This window comes from Symphalangus syndactylus, chromosome 2 (genome assembly GCF_028878055.3).
Source record: "Symphalangus syndactylus isolate Jambi chromosome 2, NHGRI_mSymSyn1-v2.1_pri, whole genome shotgun sequence".
Classification (NCBI taxonomy): Eukaryota; Metazoa; Chordata; class Mammalia; order Primates; family Hylobatidae; genus Symphalangus; species Symphalangus syndactylus.
In genome coordinates, this window is record NC_072424.2 from 42,233,631 (window position 1) to 42,254,409 (window position 20,779).

Consider the following 20,779-nt stretch of genomic DNA (forward strand, 5'->3'; position numbering starts at 1 on the left):
CTGTTTCCAAACTGGGAAATGGGGATGACATCTACATTACTAGAGAGTAGATGTGATGTCTATCTATCCAAAATTGTACAGTGTTCAGAACTGTACCTCAGTCAGTGAAGGTTTTTTTTTTTTTTGATAGTAGTCGTGGTGATGATGAAGAAGGTGATACTGATGATGAAGGTCTCAGACTGCTTTGGTTCAAATCCTGCTCTTACTTATAGCTTTGAGACTTAAATTCTCTGACCCTCAGTTTTCTCGTCTGTGAAATGGGATTAATAATAGTACCTAATTTAGAGAGTATTGGGATGAAATGAGATAAACCATGTAAAGTGCTTAGGACGGTGTCTGGCATAGACATAGTCAATAAAAAGGGGTCTTTTATTGGAACCATTATGGTGAAGATGAGAATACGGAGACATCAGTTAAGGGACAAAGTAGAGGATTCTAGTTAAGAGTGACAAAGTGATTTGTGGAGAGTGCCTAGGAATAATTTGTAATTTGTTCTACGAAGTCTAGTTTTGCCAAGGCAGTAAGATATACCTCAGGCTGCAATTCCTGCCTCCTGTCGAGTACTCAGCAGAGACAGGCTGTCTAATGGCCCTTGGGTGGTGGGTGGTTCATCTCATCTGCTTAGGTCCTTAGGAGGTGAGGCAGTCAAAGTCTCCCTGTCTTTTGGAAACAAGCCTCAGTGGCTGTGACAGCTGGGTTTTAAAAGGAGAAACTTGGATTTGGAACTTGGGCTAGGCTAAGAAGGAATTCCTTTTGTGAACCGGCACTGTCTAATTGCTCCGTGTCCTCATTGGTAAGCAGTACTTCCCCAGGCTTGCCTGTCATTTTCCAAAAATCACTTGACACTAATTGGCCGTGCCAGAGAAACCATTACTGAAAATTTAAAGGCTTCTGGTGGATTTTTTCTTGCCAAATTCTTGGCAGGAGTTTCATCTCATCTCACTTAATATTAATCTCCCCAAATCCAAAAGGCTACAGGTGGTCAGAATTGGAAGGAAGCAGAGGAGATTAGCAGCCTTTACCCCCATGTTTCCCCAAAACATGTACAACACAGCTGGCCCTTAGGAGATGCCTACAGTGGCCTTTACTCCTCCCCTAATCTCACCTGCTCATAGCCTCAAGTGGCTTGTCCACTGCCTAACATAGCACTGGCAGTAAGAGTACCCACGACATATCTGTTAAATGGACTTTTAAAACAATTCAGATATAATTTCTGGACCATACAATTCACCATTTAAAGTATACCAGTCAATGGTTTTTAGCATGCTCAGAGTTGTGTCACCACAATCACTTTTAGAATATTTTCATCACAGCCGGGTGCACTGGCTCATGCCTGTAAACCCAGCACTTTGGGAAGCTGAGGCGGGCAGATCATGAGTTCAGGAGATTGAGACCATCCTGGCTAACATGGTGAAACCCCATCTCTACTAAAAATATAAAAAATTAGCTGGGCGTGGTGGCATGTGCCTGTAGTCCCAGCTACTTGGAAGGGTGAGGCAGGAGAATCCCTTGAACCTGGGAGGCGGAGGCTGCAGTAAGCTGAAATCACGCCGTTGTGTTCCAGCCTGGGTGACAGAGCAAGACTCTGTCTCAAAAAAAAAAAAAAGAATATTTTCATCACTCCAAAAGAAGACCCATACTCATTAGCAGCCACTTCCCATTGCCCATTGACCCCCAAAGCTAAATACATTCTCTGAGTGACTCATGCGATAGGTGCTTGGTAGAACCATGGTCTTCCAGTCCAAATGGACCATGGCTGGCCTGTGTTCTGAACCAGTCAGTAAAGATGAACCCATCTCCCACCTCGCCCTGGGCTGCCATCCTGACTTGGCAGTAGGGATTAGATGGCCAAGAATGAGTATCTGGGAAGACCAGGCCTCTGTGGAGGCTCCAGATTTCAGACCATGCACCCAAGTGTCTAAGAAATACAAATGTATTTTTTTTTCCCAATAACAAAAGTTTGTCTATGATGATCCCCCTTTCCATCAGGTAGTAGGGACTTGATTTGGGTCAATTTGTGTTTTCAGTTTTGGTCAATTTGTATGTCCTAGTTGGGGGCATAGTTTATGCCAAGGCGTGGTGGTGGCGGGGGGCATCTATCCTGTCACCCTGACTGGCATTGCTGGGATGTCCTCATCCCCAACCAATGAGTCCTCTGTCCAGATAGAAGCTACTGGGCTTCCTCCTTGTATCAACCCTAGGCCTGTTCAGAATGGTGCAGGTCTATATTCCCCTAGAAGCTTGGGAGACATTCTATGGCTCCCCTAATCCTCTCGGCTATGGGAAAGTCACTTCCATCCCCCTCTTGGGTCTGGAATCATGTTGCTGCCATCCTGCCACACTTTGCCTGAAGAGCTCTGCATGCCTGTCTCATGGCCAAATGTCTGGACAATCACATAAACACTTCTATGCTGACCTTCGGGGGTGGGCACAGCAGGGGAATCCAGGGTCTTGCTGCCACTCTGGACTCTGCCCAGGGACTGAGGACACAGTTTTCTGCTTCTCTTAGATTCTTAAACCTACCTGGGATCTCTTTCTCAAGGTGAGTTGGGGAATGGGTCCTTTTAGGGGCTCCCTGGTGCACTCCCGCTAGTCCTGTCACTCCTCCATCCTAGGAACCCTCCTACAGCTACCAGGATGGGGGAAAATATGGTGCATCCTTCCAAATCTTTGCTATTGCAACTAGGCTTGTGAAATGTAAACGCCAAGATGGTTTTATTTCTTTGCTGTGTATTCCCTGGCATCCCTTCCCAAGGCAAGGAAAGCAGAATGTCTAATGCCCCCAAAAGGGAAGGGTATACATGCAACAGGAAATACCAGGAAAGGAAATCTGCGCTACTCTCTCACCATTCTTCCCCCGCCTCACCTTCAGAGCCTCAGCAACACCCCTCGGCAGGGGAGAGGTTGCCTGGGCTCTTCTCTGTATGCTTTGATGGGAATCTGGAATTCTGAAGTCAGCCTGAAAAAGAATTAAGTCACACATTATTGTGTGACTCTTCCAATCCCATCTTTTGATTCTTTGTGTGCTACAGGATACGTTGTCCCAGCCAAGGTTATTGCTCACTTCAAACCATGTGTGAAGAAGAACCTCGGCTTCCTCCTAGCCTGAAGCCAGTGTCTTCTTGCTGTCCCCAGGCCTCCTAACTGCTTCTTTTTCCACTTTCCAGGCAGGTTTTGTGGCGATAAGATCCCAGAGCCCCTTGTCTCCACGGACAGCCGGCTCTGGGTGGAGTTCCGCAGCAGCAGCAACATCTTGGGCAAGGGCTTCTTTGCAGTGTACGAAGGTTTGTGCGTGGTGAAAGCAGCCGCTCGGTGGCCCCTCATAAACTCTGTCCTTCCCAGGCAGCCCACTGTCCCTCTCCCAGCCAAACACTCCAGGCCAGAGCCATGGGGGTGGGGGCAGCCACTGCAGGGGGCAAGCTGAGGATTCCACAGCCCCTCCCGCAACATTCTGGAAGCAGAGGCCGGCTGTGCCCACTTCAGAAGTAGTGCCATCCTTCTGACGCCATCCCGCTCAACCCTCATTCCAGGCCAGCTGAGGAGTCGGCTTCCCCCATACAGGATGGTATTGGGGGGATCTAGAACCCTGTGGAAATGATAGCAGCCTCTGAATTGCTGTGTGAGCCTAAGCAAAGAATCTGACCTCTCTGGGCCTCTGTTTGTTTCCTTTGTGAAAAGAAGACTTTGGGCAGCATCAAGGAATTTCCAACTGCGTTTCTCTGAAGGGCCTCTGAGGCTACCCTGGTGGCTGAGTAGAGGGAACCAATAGGTCTGGGCTCTAGGCAGCTGCCACCAGGCGATGGTGCTTCTATTTCTTCTATGTCTTGAGCTTCTCTGGCTCATTCCCCACCCCACCGTACCCTCTGCCAAAAAAAAAAAAAAAAAGGGAAACTACCAGAAAATTACCAAGGGTCCTTTGGCCTTACATTACCAAGGGTCCTTTGGCCTTAAATTATTACAATTTTAGAGAGGCCAAAGTTTTGTCTTTGTAAAGTAAGTAATGTGCATGTGTGCGCGTGTGTGCACGTGTGTGCGCACGGGTCCCTTCCTGCCAGCGATCCTGTACTTTCTACCTTGAATCACCTGGGGAACTTCGCGGCTACGCAGGGCGCCCCCACAGCCACTGGAATCAGAACCTCTGGGGGGTGTGGCCCCAGCTTCCACAGTTTGCAAACTCCCCCAGGCGATTTTGATGCACAGCGAAGGTAGAGAACCACTGCTTTACGTGGTTTTTTCCTTATATGAAAAAAAATTCACAGTTAAAGGCAAATGCAGTCGTGCCTTTCTGGAGGCACGGTGTTTGTGGGGTGGAGATGAAAATGTTGGTGAGCGGAGCCACCTAGTGGTGGCAAGCGCTGCTTCCCCGCCCTCCCCCGCGCCAACCTTCCTTCCTAAGATCTGACCAGGGCCCCCGTCTTCCTCTCCTGATGTCTCTTTCTAAAGCTACCTGCGGGGGAGACATTAATAAAGATGCCGGTCAGATTCAATCTCCCAACTATCCGGATGACTACAGACCTTCCAAGGAATGTGTCTGGAGGATTACGGTTTCGGAAGGGTTTCACGTGGGACTTACCTTCCAAGCTTTTGAGGTGAGTGCTGCTCAGACCGGCTTCCCAAGGAAACGACAACTTTTGCTAGACACCCTCCACTCTGTAAAGATGGGTTTTCATTTTTGGCTAAAAACAGGAACCTAAGAGGCCATTCTCAAGCCCATGGTGAATTGTGCCCGGACATCTGACATCAACATCTATGCAGGCTTTGAAATGGGGTTCGCCACCTTCCTGAGGGCAGTAAGAGAGATTGAGAATAATAATCAAAGTGAAAATTCAGGATGAGATCCAGGGAAGTTCGGTAGAATTGTTCTTCTCTGTTTATCCTCTTGGACTCTTTTCAGCTTGATTCACCCTTGACTTCTGCAAGTAAGGAGCGAACTAGGAAGCAGCATGGGACACACTTGGGTCCTTTGGCCTCTTGGTTAGATTTTGAAAGTGATATTTGGGTTCTCTTCTTAAATCAAAAACCTTAAAGCGGAACCATCTGCCATCCACCTTGCCTCTGTTTCTTCTTTTAGATTGAAAGGCACGACAGCTGTGCATATGACTACCTGGAAGTCCGGGATGGCCCCATGGAAGAGAGTGCCCTGATTGGACACTTTTGTGGCTATGAGAAGCCGGAGGATGTGAAATCGAGCTCCAACAGACTGTGGATGAAGTTTGTGTCCGATGGCTCTATCAATAAAGCGGGCTTTGCGGCCAATTTTTTCAAGGGTATGAATTAGCAGTTTGTTTCCACTTTCAGGCACAAGAAGAAATATTGCTCCCCCTGGCCTAAGACACACAAAACTATATGGAAGCTTACCACCAAACAAGGCTCCCTGCAGAGAAAAGGCAGCGACGCATTTTAGAGCTGGGTGTGAGCCCCCAGCAGAGTTCCCAACTGATCAGGAGCAGGCTCAGCCTTGGCTTCCACACGATAGAAAGTTCTATACTTGGAAATTAGATCTAATAAGTTTACAAGGGCAAACTACACGGTAGTGAAACTGAGCATGGAATAACAGCAAATATTTGGATAGCAGCTATCATTAATTGATCACCTACTGTGTACCAAGAACTGTGTAAGGTACTTGACTTACATAATGTCATTTAATTCCCCAAATAACCCTGTGAGTTGGATTTGAATCAGGGCTGGGAAGGGCTTCTCAGTATCATGCAGGTAGTTAAGCGGCAGATCAGGGATCTAATTCAGTCGGCCTAGTTCCTAAGCTCAAACTCTTTCTACAACATTGCCACTATTCCTTGATGTGGGCCAGAGAGGCAACCCAGGTGTTCAGCTCCTGGAACATCAGTGCCCCTAGACTACATGCTTACCCCCACATGATGGGAGTCGGGAGGAGAATAAGGGGTGGCACTCTGGGCACAAATTTCTGTGTTGCCCTGGGGACCTGCTGCTCTGTAGGGTCCTGATGGAACCAGGCCCAGAACGGCATGGGCAGACCCAGCTTTCCTGGCCCCAGAAGAGCCAGCTTCCAAGCCTCCTTTGAATGGGCGGGTCCTCCTTCTCTGCCGTCAGGCCCCTGAAAGCCCTGAAGACCACACCCTAAGAGGGAAGCATGGCTGCGTCCCACTGCATCGGGCCTGGGCGCCCAGGAGCACAGCAGCAGCCTTTGAGTAGAGACATTCGGTCCTCTGCTGCTGTGGCCCCTTAATCAGTGACCCCACTCCCCCAGCCCCCAACAACTTGTGCTTGCCCAGAACCTGCTTTCTCCTCTTCCCTCCTCTCCTAGGACTCCTGGCTGAGCCAGCACAGAAATCCCATTCCCTCCCTTGCTTCCATTCTCCCCTTCGGCCCCATCTTAGACCTCCTCCCAGGTTCTACGTGAACAGCCTGGGTGTCAAAATAACCCACTTCTGCAGTGTCACCCAGAGCAGGCAGCCATTCGTCCTTACTGAAGCCTCAGTTTTCCTCTCTGTAAAATAGGAAGAAGGACATCTGCCCACTGTATCTAAGCAATTATTGTGAAGCCCCAAAGAAAGGATGGCTGTGGAGGCACTTAAAAGCTGGCAAGTGACAAACAAGGGGTGGGGCTGTTATTTTTTCCTATTTTGAGGCATTGGGGAAGAGCAAAACCCAAACAGCAGCAGAGGAAGTATCATGATGGTGCTGAAGGATTGGAGACAAAATTGAGTTGCTTCTTTCTCAAGGCAAAAAAAAAAAAAAAAAAAAGCCAGGCCATAGCAAGTGTATTTTGAAAGCAGGTCAGCTTGTGATTGCACAGGGAAGATATGACAGCCTTAGTTGAGATGCCTGGAAATTCACAGCCCCCACCCCACCCTGGCCCAGCCTGCACATGCTTGGTGTCTCCCAGCCTGGAGTGGCCCCTGTCTGACTTGGCAGCAGTGACACCGGCTGGGTGGCCTCAAGCAAGTTGCACGATTTCTCCAGTTGCACAGCTTCTGTTGCACAAGCTCCAGTCTCTCTACCTGGAGAGACAATGCTGCCAGGTGATTGCAAGGTTGTCATCAGGAGGAAATGGAATAGTGCAAGTCAATACACCCAGTGTAGTGTTTAGTCCCATTCATTGTCTTTGCTAGGGAAGGAATCTTTGAGGTGGTTATTCTTTCTGGAAAAACCAATGCGACAATCTCTTCTTGCTATTGTGATGGGCTGGTTTCCTATTCTTGCTGTAGCAATTTACTACAGGCTTGGTGGCTTAAAACAACGCACACTTATTATCCTACAGTTGTGGAGGTCAGAAGTCTAACATGGGTCTCACTGGGATAAAATCAAGGGGATGGCAGGGCTGCATTCCTTCTTGAGGTTCTAAGGGAGAATCTATTTCTTTGCCTTTTCCAGCTTCTAGGAGCTGCCTGAATTCCTTGGCTCATGGTCCTCTTCCATGGTCAAAGCCAGTAATGGCCAGTGTGTCATTCTCATGCCACATTCTCTCTGCTGCATCACAGACCTCTGCTCCTGTCAGCACATCTCCTCCTTCTGACCCTAACTTCCTTCCACCTCTTTCCCTTACACGGACCTGGTGTTGACATTGAGCCCACCCAGATAATCCGGGAGCATCTCCTCATCTCTAAGATCCTTCATCTAACCACACCTGCAGAGTCCTTCTTTCACCTAATTAAGATCCTTAATTTAACCACACTTGCAGAATCTTACATTAAGGTAACAGATTCACAGGTTGCAGAGGCCAAGCTGTAGACAGCTTTGGAAGGCCTTATTCTGCCTACCACGTCATGAACGATTATGAGGTTGTCGTTCTAATTCTGTTTATTCTAGTCCTCTTGGCCTTCTCCTCCCCTGACTTTCACTCCAGGTTCTGTAAGTTGGGTGCTGGGGCTCCATTCCAGGAGGATAACTGGTAACCACTGACCATCCACACCTCACTGCTGATGCTGCTGGTGATCAGCAATGCAGAGTTTTGAGAGTACCAGCTAAAGCTGGAGGTTAGGCTTGTCAGGTTTAGGAAATTAAAAAAAAAAAAACAACAGGATGCCCAGTTACATTTGAATTTTACATACAGAATGATGTTTTTTTAGTATGTGTCCCAAATATCACATACTGTGCTGAGAAGTGATTGATGGTTTATCTGAAAGTCAAATTTAACTGGACCTCCTGAATTTTTTATGGAAAACTTACTGGAGATGCCAGTCAGGGCAATGGAAGGTATTTCTCTGATGCTAAACTGGTTTGTAAGAGACCGAGGAAGTGCCTGGACCTGCTCAAGTAACCGTGATAGGTGGCTCCATTTGCTGGTTAGAAGACGTCACCTTCTCCCTCCTCTTCATCTCGTGTGCATTCAACATTCATCAGTCTGTGTGTTGGTGCTGGGGCTGGAGACGCCGTGGAAAGCACACAGTGGTTATCCTCAAGTGCTCAAGGTGGTGAAGGAGATCAGCAGCAAATGTGCGATGACATTGCCGTGTGGGTGTGGACCTCGGTGGAGGCTCTGAGACTCAGTCTGCGACGGGGCCCAGGTTACCCAGTGTCCTACTTGGAGGGCATTTCAATTTGCAAACATCTTTTTTTTTTGAGACAGAGTCTCGCTCTGTCGTCCAGGCTGGAGTGCAGTGGCGGGATCTCGGCTCACTGCAAGCTCCGCCTCCCGGGTTTTGCGCCATTCTCCTGCCTCAGCCTCCCGAGCAGCCGGGACCACAGGCGCCCGACACCACGCCCGGCTAATTTTTTTTTTTTTTTTTTTTTGTATTTTTAGTAGAGCCGGGGTTTCACCGTGTTAGCCAGGATGCTCTCGATCTCCTGACCTCGTGATCCGCCCGCCTCGGCCTCCCAAAGTGCTGGGATTACAAGCGTGAGCCACCGCGCCCGGCCGTAAACATCGTTTCAGATGCCTGTCAAAGTGTGGACTAAGGCCCACCCAAAGTAACTTAGTGAACAGACCCAGCTTGACTTTTTTATGGTTAAAACAACTGCAGAGAACAACATTTAGAAAAGAAGAAATATACAACATTGACCTTGACCATGAATCTTAAAGTAGGAATCAGGATTAACAGAAACCTCATCTAGACCTATTAAATCAGGGAAAGGACATCTACTGAATGCTGGCCACATGCCAGGATCTAGGTTATCTCACTTTTCATTACAATCCCCTGGTAAGAATTATTATTGCCCCCGTTTTCCAGTTGAGGAAGCTGAATTCCTAACATGGCTGGGCTGGAACTAGAACCTGGATCTGTAGGATTCCACAATCCACTCTCTTTCCACTAAGGAGACCTGAAAGCCACAGGGACGGAATGTGAAGGGGGTGGAATTTTTCCTTAGTGTTTGTGATTCAATTCTGACACTGGTCACCTTTCTACCTTCCCGATCCCACAGGGGTGTAGGCAAAAGGGCTCTGGACGTGGCAAGTGGAGTTTGAGGCGCTGGTCCCGTGTTCCCTACTAGCCATTCACTCTCTTGCAGATCGGCTTTCCTTTCTACGACCGGCCCATATCTGCTTTGCTCCTCACTGTGGTCCCAGTGCTTGGCACACAGTAGGCTCAGTAAATACCTAGTGAGCAATGAAAGAATGGATAGATCAATGAATGAATGGGGCTCAGTTTCCCTGTTGGTGGAGTGGGCATCCTGCTGCCTGCTCTGCCTCCCTTGCAAGACTCTCCGGAAGAAGAGTGGGCGAGAGACCACAGCCTTATGCAACACTGTCCAGCAGAAATGGGATGTGAGGCACAACCAGAAGTCACATAGGTGGCCTTGAATTTGCTGGCAGCTGCCTTACAAAAAAGGAGAAACCAGTGACATTGATTTCAATGATATTTTTATTTAATGTACAAAATAATATCATTTTAATATGTAATCAATATACACAATATTAATGAGAGATCTTATGTTTTTCATACTAAGTCTTGGAAATCCAGTGTGTGTTTTATGCTCATGGCACATCTCCACTTGGACCAGCTGCATTTCAGGTGCTCGGTAGCCACGTGTGGCTGGGGGCTGCCGCATCAGACAGTGCAGGACAGGAGACTGTACCCAGCCAGCTTCCCCAGCCCAGCCTTTTCCCAACAAGGCCATCAGTCAGATGCCCTGTGAACACAAAGTACCTAGCGCGTGTGTCAGAACCTCTCCAGTGAAAGAAGCTGGAAGAGGAGCTCAAAGGCCCAGCAGAAGAGCTGGAGCAAGCCAAAGAAGCTCTTGCCTTGGTGCCAGTTGGCAGGTGCTCTGCCCAGGGCCCAGCTGGCGCCTGATCCTGGTCAGGGTGCCAGTTGGCCTCTGCACCTGATTCTGGTGCCAGATGGCAGCCCCTCTCAGAGCATACTGGCTGGCAGCAAGCAGAGCACCTTACAATTCTGGTTACTTTGGGAGAAGGCAACAGCACTCAAGGGCTGGCAGGGCCATTTTGGTCCTATGCCCCCAACATAAAGAATTAAAGGATTCCCACCTCGATCCCTCCATCCCCCTATCCCAGTGCTGATAGGTCACCAGGAAGGGCTTGGTAGGGGGGACTGGCTTCCCTCAAGGGATTTCTTCAAAAGCCTAAGAATATGCCCTGCCTTCCCTTTCCTTAACTTTCTCTGAAACAATTTTTGGGATCCTGCCTGAGCCATCTCATCATCTAACTACTTCTTCCTTTCGCTAATTCCACCTGGACCATGAGACGACTCCAGAGCTCCTGCTATGCTAAGCTGAGCCCTGCTTCCAGTCTCTTCTACTGCCACGCTCTCCCAGATTTTTCTGGGAGGCTTGGCCTTGGCCTTGGCCTCTGCAGCCCAGAGCAAGCACGAGCCAGTGGGCTTGGAGCAGGTGCTGCTTTACCGCAGTGGGAGGCCTCATGCACCTCTGTGCCACCCAGCCAAGCTGAAGCAGGGCTGTAACCGGCCAAACATCTCACGGCTCTTGCTAGAGAGAGCTCAGGTGTAAAAGCATGCCTTTCATCTACCTCCCAAGGCCAAGCACCTTACCTTCCAGTCTCTGGAGGAATTATATTTTCTTTGCTTTCCCCCCAAGTCCATCCACTGGGCTCTCTCCCTTCACCTGGCTAAGATGGCGCCGAGAGACTTGCTCCTGTGTGCGCCTATTTCTTGCCTATGTGTCCTGCCTATAGCCACAGCATCTTCTGGTATCAGAGTCTCCTGCAGACCTCAGCCTTGGTCCTTTGTCTATCTGTCTCTCCCAATGGGCTCTGTCCTCGGTTTCCTTCTGCCTCCTCCCTAGGTCCCCCAGCCAGTGTCTTGAGTTCTTCTGCTGTGCTGCCCTCCTGCCCATCCATCTTCCTCCACTGGCCCATCCTTGAGGCATTTTCCTTCTTTCTGTTCTTGCCTTGTCTCCCTTCCCTCCTCAGGCCTGCACTGCTCCACTCCCACCTGGTCCAGTATGCCCAGGGAACCTTATCTTTTCACTGCCCCATCATTGTGTCTCTCTACTCACTGGAAATTTGAGAGCAACTCTGCTGCTGTCTATTATGATGGCTTCTGTGTGTCGACGGTCTGTATGCCGGGTACTTCACATGCATCATTTTCAGTCGTCACAACCCTAAAAGTAAATATTATCATTCTCACTTTAAAGCAGGAAGGAGGCTCAGTGAGGCTAAATCACAAGCAGTCACCCAATTTATTGGAGGAAGATCCACTGGAGGATCCACCCCACGTCTGACTCACTTTAGAGCCTGGACTATTTCCGCTACTTTTTATCAACTATTTTCTTCTTTCTATACTTTTTAGCAAATGTCTAAGAAAATACTTTCAATATGGTAAGGTGATAAAAAAGTAACTGCACACTTGTTACTATTTTAGCATACTTATTACTTACATTTATTTGAGGCGATGGGCAACTTCAGCTCCCTGCCTGGATTGTCTCTCTAAACCCAATCTCCCCTAATAAGCAATTAATTTATGTAAGTTTTTATTGAGCCCAAGAGTACATCGCCATTAGAGTTACCCAAGTTCACTGTCCACTATGTGAAATGATGGGATATTTACAAACCCTCCTTTACCCAGTGAAGTGCAACCAGGTTAATGAGGAGTCTGTGCATCACAGACAAGGACGACTGGAAGGAAAGGGGTATATTTGAGTTGGAAAAAGGCAGGGTAGAGGGAAGCTGGATGATTGGAGGGTTTGTGTTTTCTGAGGACCAGTGGATGGGAAGTTGTAAGGAGTCAGACTTTTGACCCAATAAATACCTTTGAAAAGTAGTGAGAGTCCTGTCTCTGGGAGTTTTCAAGCAGGGTCTGAAGAGCCATCTCTCCAGAACGTTATTGAAAGGATTCCTGCCTGAGAGGGCATGACTGGGTAACTTTTCAGGTCTTTACCAACTCATAGATGTTCTTAATTTCTTTTAGTTTATGTGTAAAGAGTTATTTAAAGATTTGGTGAACACATTTTTGTTGTTGTTGAGACACAGTCTTGCTCCGTCGCCCAGGCTGGAGTGCAGTGGCACGAACTCAGCTCACTGCAACCTCCGCCTCCCGGGTTCAAGCGATTCTCCTGCCTCAGCCTCCTGAGTAGCTGGGACTACGGGAGACCACCACCACTCTCGGCTAATTTTGTATTTTTAGTAGAGATGGGGTTTCACCATGTTGCCCAGGCTGGCCTCGAACTTGTGACCTTGTGATGCACCTGCCTCGGCCTCCCAAAATGCTGTGATTACAGGAGTGAGCCACCGTGCCCGGCCAACAACTTTATACCTACTGTGTTCCTACCTTCCGTAGTGCTGTGGACCAGAACTCTCCTTCCCGCTTCTCCCCATATCCTTTCTTCTTCCTAGGTTCAACTTTTTTGAAAAAGATGTCTCAGTGTTTAGTTATCCCTTCACTAGGTCTGCTAGGCCACATCCCACATGCTCTCTTTCGGGGCTAGCATAGCTGGCAACGGGTAATCATATTTTTCCTTTTATTTCTAATATTTGTTTTGGTTTTTCTTTTTTTCAGTGGTACATGGGTTAATATGTCTGGTGAGCATCTCTAATGACTTCCAGGTTCTCCCTCTGAACAGCACCAATGGCATGCTATGTGCTGTTACTTAATCACCCCAAACACATCACTAGGCACTTGGTGCTGAATCCCATCCAACACCCCTGCTAATTCAGCCTTATTATGGCCTCTTCCTGCAGGTTTTCCTGGGAGCATTGGCTAACCTAAGAGCCCGTGTTTTCTGTAACCTTGAATATCTCCCTGTGCATACCTCTCTTAAGAGTATTTCTAAAACTCCTAAATAACAAATTCTGTCTCTAATGTCTAGAGAATACTGACGCATTTTCATCTAGCAACGTGTTCTTTGTCTTCACCCTTTATTTAATATCTCTGAGAAGTTGCATATTTATGGGGGCAGGGGAAGTCCTCAATTCCATGGCTTTAAAATGGATGAAGTCTTTGGTATGGAATGTTGTGAGATTTTTTGAAGTTTCAAATGGCCGATGACCAAACACCTTAAAGAATTCACTTCTCCAGGCCTGGCCTTCTCTTGGCAGAGCCCACCCCAGCTAACAAGGTGTTCCTGCTCGTGTTGTCAGTGTCCCGCCTTCACTGTAGCTGCTGCCTGGTTTTCAGAGGTGGACATGGCACTCTTTGGGAGGTGGTCACCAGGAGTGGCTCCTGTTTCTTAGAGGACACTTGCTGGTGACACTGGGATGTGGAAGGGTTGGGAACAGCCAGGAGGCTTCATGACAATGTAACCGGGGTTACCTTCCTTCCCCACCAGAGGTGGATGAGTGTTCCTGGCCAGATCACGGCGGGTGCGAGCATCGCTGCGTGAACACGCTGGGCAGCTACAAGTGTGCCTGTGACCCTGGCTACGAGCTGGCCGCCGATAAGAAGATGTGTGAAGGTTGGTGTGGGACCTGCCAAGCTGGAATGAGAGGGGATATGGGACAAGTCTTTGGGGAAGTGGGGCAGAGATGGGGCAACCAGCTGGCTGTGTAGGAACGATGGGCGATGGGCAGACATGGTGGAAGACCCACCTACTTCCTAGAAGGAGAAACAGCCTGGCAGCTATCACAAATGTCAGAAAACTGCCCAAATTACATAGACTCTGCCCTAGAGACTGAAATCAAGGTCATGGTTTATTTTCTTCTATGATTGTGTGAAATTGACATGATTATTAAAGTAGGAAACAAAAGCAAAGAAAAACCATGAGCACTCCAGTGACTCAACCGATAGCACTGTTCATCCATCCTATTTCTACCTGGCTTGTGTTCCGTCTTCCTTGTCCACGTGCATGAATCTGCTTGTTCATGCAAGCTTGGTATGGTGCAAACATTTCTAATTCTCCTTTGACCCCCCCAGCTCTGCCACTGGGTGAGAGGAAAGCACGAATGCATTCATTGTTTTTAAAAGCAGTAAAGATTTATCCCCAATTTTGTTCCTTCAGATATTCAGTTGAAACCAGTAGTTTTGAACAAAGGATACCGAATTAATCAGTTCAGATTGTCTAACATTTTAAAATTATTATTACAGAACAGCAGGGCTCTATTGCTCCTGGTGGGAAATCACAGTCACCTGGATCCAAAGCCAGATGAATCCTGTTTCTGTTTCCCCCGTGCAGTGGCCTGTGGCGGTTTCATTACCAAGCTGAATGGAACCATCACCAGCCCTGGGTGGCCGAAGGAGTATCCCACAAACAAAAACTGTGTCTGGCAGGTGGTGGCCCCCGCTCAGTACCGGATCTCCCTTCAGTTTGAAGTGTTTGAACTGGAAGGCAATGACGTATGTTTCCATGCTCTAATTGATTGGGGACTGTATTGAGGGGTGACTCGGAGCTGGAAACCAGTGAGGGGCTGGGAGGGCAGGGAGATGGCTTGTGTTGGAATTGAAGCGTTGAACAGTTTTAGGACCTGCGCTAGCAGAATCTGGGGGAATGTTTTCTTCAGCAGTTTCAGCCACACGCCCTCTGCAGATAGAGCACCTCCAGCCCTCTTGTCGCTGATACATCCAAGGAGAATCAGGGCAAGAGTGGAGGAGGCAGATATTGGGGATGGGACGTGTCAGGACTGGGCTGTGAATCTGGGGAGCTGGTGTGCAGCTGAGACGAATAAAGGGGGTGAGGATCAGCTAAGGACAAGGAAGCTACAGACAGCCCGTTTCCTCTTTCGGGCAGTGATCATGGATGATCAAGTCAGTTGAGGTCCAGGCAGCGCCCTACAGCTGGAGTGCTAGTCAGGCATGCTTACGTCTGCACCTTAGGCTGGAGGGACACCCTGGGGCACACAAGCCCTTCCTGAGACTCCCTCCCCACCCCAGCTGAGCTGGGGGTCTCACCCTGAGAATAGTACTGGTGTAGCTTTCACCTGATCAGGCCTTTGGTGTACTGGAAGGAGACCTCAGTGCTGATGACCCCAATACATGGAGGCCATGGTGCCCATGAGGGTGTGACCCCAAAGTGAATATTGTGCAGAAAAAAATAATCCTTGAAAGCAATTGATAAGACCCCTTAGCAGTGAAGTTCTTTTTAAGAAAAATCATTACCACAGCAGGGAACATGAATTCTAGTCCTAGCTCCGCCACTGCTGAGCTATGTGACTTTAGACAAATGCCTTTCCCCCTCTGAGCTTGTTTCCCTGCCTGAAAATGGAGTCAGATTCTGTCGGTGGTTTGCAGGTTTTTCCTCCTCCTCTTCCTCTTGCTTTTCCCTCCTCCTCCTCTTCTCCTTCTTTTCCTTCTCCTTCTAGCAGTGGGGCCCTTTCTTCAAGTAAAATTTCATGTGGAAGCCTGATATATAAAATAAATTAAAGCAAGGCTACAATTATGGAGATGCAGGTTTGGGAGCCCTGTGCTCTTGTGCCAGGTGATGGCACCCCCACAGAGCCTCAGTGGGAGAGCCAGGGGTCCTCCTGTGCCTTCTGGAGCTCATTCAAATAACCGGCGTAGCAAGAGTCAAGGGACCCCCCCCCACACACACATGGCAGGGTGAGGCACTCAGGAAGCAGGTGCAGCAGTGTGCTGGGGGTCTGGGGTGGGGACAGGGACTCTGGGTAGCTTCCCATCGTGCTCCCTTGCAGGTCTGTAAGTATGACTTTGTAGAGGTGCGCAGCGGCCTGTCCCCCGAAGCCAAGCTGCACGGCAAGTTCTGCGGCTCTGAGACGCCCGAGGTCATCACCTCGCAGAGCAACAACATGCGCGTGGAGTTCAAGTCCGACAACACTGTCTCCAAGCGCGGCTTCAGGGCCCACTTCTTCTCAGGTATGCGGGTTCGGAGGTGAGGCTGATGCAGTGCGAGTGAGGCGGCTTTGCAGACTCCAGGCTCTGGGGTCCCTGGCCCCCTCCTCTCTCTCTGCTTGCTCCTGCATCCCTCCAGGTATGGCTGCCTTGGAGGGGGCATGCCGGATCCAGGGTTTTTATATATCTGTTGGTGGCTGTGTTGGTTTCCTAAGGCTGCCATAACAAATTACCACAAACTGGTTGGTTTAACACAACAGAATCTTATTCTTACAGTTCTGGGGGCCAGAATTCCAAAATCCAGGTGTTCGCAGGGCCATGCTGCCTCGGAAGGTTCTAGGGCAGAATCCCTCCCTGCTTCTTCCTGGTCTGTGGTGGCTCCCAGCAGTCCTCGGCATTCCTTGCCTTGTAGCTACATCATCCTGACCTCTGTCTCCATCTTCACATGCCCTTCCTTCTTCTCTGGGTCTCTGTGTTCCCTCCTTTTCCTAGAAGGACTCCAGTCATTGGATTTAGGGTTGATCCTAAATCCAAGATGATTTCATCTCAAGATTCTTAACTAATACTTCTGCAGGACCCTATTTCCAAGTAAGATCACATTCTAAGGTTCCACATTGTATTAGTCTGTTTTCACAACATACCTGAGACTGAGTAATTGATAAAGAAAAAGAGGTTTAGGCCGGGCGTGGTGGCTCACGCCTGTAATCCCAGCACTTTGGGAGGCCGAGGCGGGCAGATCACTAGGTCAGGAGTTCTAGACCAGCCTGGCCAACATGGTGAAACCCCATCTCTACTAAAAATACAAAAAAAAAAAAAATTAGCTGGGCATGGTGATGTGTGCCTGTAATCCCAGCTACTCGCGAGGCTGAGGCAGGAGAATCACTTGAACACAGGAGGTGGAGGTTGCAGTGAGCCAAGATCGCTCCATGGCACTCCAGCCTGGGTAACAGAGCAAGACTCCATCTTGGGGCAAAAAAAGAAAAGAAAAAGACGTTTAATGGACTCACAGTTTCACATGGCTGGGGAAGCGTCACAATCATGGCAGAAGGCAAAGGCATATCTTACTTGGCTGCAGACAATAGAGAACGAGAGCCAAGTGAAGGGGGAAACCCCCTATAAAATAGTCAGATCTTGTGAGACTTATTCACCACCACAAGAACAGTATGGGGGAAACCGCCTCCATGATTCAATTCTCTGCTACCGGGTTCCTCCCATAACACGTGGGAATTATGGGAGCTATAATTCAAGATGAGATTTCGGTAGGGACACAGCCAAACCGTATCACATATGAACAGGAATTTTGGGAAGACACTACTGAACCCACTACAGCAGTACATTGGACCCTACTTCTCAAACTGAAGGCCATGAACCCTCAGGGCCAGTACAGCAGCTGTAGAAAAAGCCCGTTCTCCTTAGCGTGGCATCTGGTGCTGGACACTGCCTTGGCTCACCTGTCCTGCCAGCCACATTCCCTCTGCAGGTGCCCCGTGCTCTGATCACAAATAATCCCCCCACTGTTCACCCACGCCATCACCTTCTACTCCTAAACCCCCATCCCATTCTGTCTTCATACCCCCTGCCTGTGGCATTCCCTCTCCCTGGAATATCTTTCTTCCTTCCCTACTTAGGAAACTCCTACTTCAACCTGAAGACCACAGTGTCACTATCTGTAACATTCTCTGGCTTCGTCTTATTCCTCTATCTTAGTCCATTTTGTGCTGCTATCACAGAGTACCACAGACTAGGTAATTTATAGTGAACAGAAATGTATTTGGCTCATGAGTCTGGAGGCTGGGAAGTCCAAAATCAAGGGGGAACATCTGGCAAATGCCTTCTTGCTGTGTCATAACAAGGTGAAAGGCACCACATGGGTGAGAAAGAGTGGCAAGGGGGTCAAACTCATCCTTTATCAGGACCCCACTCCTGCAATAATGAGCTCTCATGACCTAATCACATTTAAGGGCCTCATCTCTCAACACTGTTGCATTGGGGATTAAGTTTATAACACATGAACTTTGGGGGACCCATTCAAACCATAGCACCCTCTTAGCACATTGATTATTCTTTCACCAGTATTCCCATAGCACTGTCTCCTTCCCTTCTATTAGGGCTCTTATCACTAGGGCCAACTCCATGGGCCTGTGGCCTGTGCAATAGCACAGAGCCTGTTCTCAGAAGCCCCACACTATTTTAAGGTTCTGTTGTCATCATCTTGAAATTCATGGCCGGGCATGGTGGCTCACACCTGTAATTCCAGCACTTTGGGAGGCCGAGGCGGGTGGATCATGAGGTCAAGAGATCGAGACCATCCTGCCCAACATGGTGAAACCCCATCTCTACTAAAAATGCAAAAAATAAGCTGGGCACGGTGGCACGTGCCTGTAGTCCCAGCTACTCAGGAGGCTAAGGCAGGAGAATCGCTTGAACCAGGGAGGTGAAGGTTGCAGTGAGCCGAGATTGCACCACTGCACTCCAACCTGGGTGACAGAGGAAGATGCCATCTCAAAAAAAAAAAAAGAAAAGAAAAAAATTCATAATAGTGTTTGAACAAAGTTCAAATCTTGCGCTGAGCCTTGCAAATTGTGTAGCAGGTCCTGCATGTCACGTCATATTAGAGTGTGAGCTGTTTATAAGCAGGAACTGTACTTTGGTTATCTTTATAGTCTTAATCCTTGGCATAGAAACGACCCAATTATTTGTTGATTTTATAGATACCCAGAGTTCCATCTTCATGGGGTTTTTTTTTGGCAGTCTCTCATTGAGCAAGTCATTTTTTTTTTTTTGTTTTGAGTGTCTGCTGTGGGCACAGTACACTACTAGGCTCAGAGCTGTTGCCAGGAAAGTGACCCCAACCCCGGACAAGCTTACATGCCAGCTAGGGAGGCCAGGGATACACACCCTGCTAAGTCCCAGCCTGGAGCACTGTGGGGTTGGCTGGTGCAACAAGGGCTAAAAAAAATAGAATGCAAAAGAGAGGCCAGGCGCGGTGGCTCACGTCTGTAATCCCAGGACTTTGGGAGGCCGAGGTAGGTGGATCACCTGAGGTCTGGAGTTCGAGACCAGCCTGACCAACATGCAGAAACCCCGTCTTTGAAGAAGAGAAGCCCATGGTTGCCTGGAGCAGTGGGTGAAGACTTTTTGCAGGATTTGGGGTGGTCTTAGCCAGGTTTTAAGGGATGGAAGACATGGAGGTGGAGATAGGATGATTAGAGAGAAAGTAATCAGGGTCCCCAGTAGGGGAGGCAGTGTGAGCACAGATTAAGGTCTCAACAGAGCACAGAGACAGAGATGAGATGGGCCTGCATGGAGCCCTGATCCATGCTGGGAAGCCAAGGGCATGAGATGGGCCAAGCTGGAGAAGGCCAGGTCATGAGGGACCTTAAACGCTGGGCTGAAGAGTAGAGACCTGATGAAACAGGAAGGGGGACTGTTTGCAGGTTCCTGAGCAGGGGAAGCCTAAACTTGTCGTCTGACCAAGCCACAGCAGGCAGTGTGAAGCTGGGAGGGCCAGGCCAGCAGGGTGGGCAGGAGCCACCTCAGAGGAGGATGTAGCAGAGCCTCACAGGCAGGGCAGCTCCACATTTGCAAAAGGAAACCAGAGCACAGGGGAGAGGGTCAGGGCAGGGGCGAGGACCTGTCAATCATCTGCAGAAGGACTCAGAGGAAGGAAGGGAGAGAGGTGGGTCAGTGCTGGGTGTTGGGTGGCTTCATCTCTTTTGCATTCTTTTTTTTTTTTTTTTTTGAGACAGAGTGTCACTCTTGTTGTCCAGGCTGGAGTGCAATGGTGCAATCTCTGCTCACCACAACCTCCGCCTCCTGGCTTCAAGTGATTCTCCTGCCTCAGCCTCCTGAGTAGCTGGGATTACAAGCATGTGCCACCACGCCCAGCTAATTTTGTATTTTTAGTAGAGACGGGGTATCTTTATGTTGGTCAGGCTGGTCTCGAACTCTGGACCTCAGGTGATCCACCCACCTCGGCCTCCCAAAGTGCTGGGATTACAGACGTGAGCCACTGCACCTGGCCTCTCTTCTGCATTTCTTTTCTTTTTTTTTTTTTTTGAGATAGAGTCTTGCTCTGTCACCCAGGCTGGAGTGCAGTGGTGCAATCTCCGCTCACTGCAAGCTCCGCCTCCTGGGTTCACGCCATTCTCCTGCCTCAGCCTCAGGAGTAGCTGGGACTACAGGCGCCCGCCACCACGCCCGGCTAATTATTATTACTTTTTGTATTTTTAGTAGAGACAAGGTTTCACTGTGTTAGCTAGGATGGTCTCAATCTCCTGATCTCGTGATCTGCCTGCCTCGGCCTCCCAAACCAAAGGGTCTTAAAGGGCTCTTAGTTGTCCGGATAACATAAGCAGGTGAAATACAGTGTTCAAGGAGACATTAACCATGGTCAACAAGAGGATGTAGAGAGGGGAGAAAGACAGGGCTGACCCCTAAAGTCATTCTGGTGACGGCAGGGAAGCAGGGGAGGGAGGCAGGAACAAGTTGGCTTAGGATAGGGCTGCATACAAGGACCACAAGTTTAACAAGGGCCAGCACTTGAGTTCTCACATAATAATTATATAGCTAACACCGTGGCCTGGATGCTGCTCTAATTAATTTACCCCTCCCAACAACCTGTGAAATGAGGATACCATTATTGTCTCCATTTTACAAGTGAGGCA

General features: G+C 48.9%; 1 protein-coding gene across 1 annotated transcript in view; it reads left to right on the forward strand.

The window, feature by feature from the left end:
* The window catches only part of TLL2 (tolloid like 2), a 151,796-nt gene that overhangs the window by 115,593 nt on the left and 15,424 nt on the right, over window positions 1-20,779 (forward strand). The window contains exons 11-16 of the mRNA XM_055253957.2: window positions 3,168-3,284; window positions 4,444-4,589; window positions 5,072-5,267; window positions 13,660-13,785; window positions 14,503-14,663; window positions 15,956-16,136. Coding sequence (XP_055109932.2) covers window positions 3,168-3,284; window positions 4,444-4,589; window positions 5,072-5,267; window positions 13,660-13,785; window positions 14,503-14,663; window positions 15,956-16,136 — 927 coding nt within the window. The remainder of the gene's footprint in view (window positions 1-3,167; window positions 3,285-4,443; window positions 4,590-5,071; window positions 5,268-13,659; window positions 13,786-14,502; window positions 14,664-15,955; window positions 16,137-20,779) is intronic.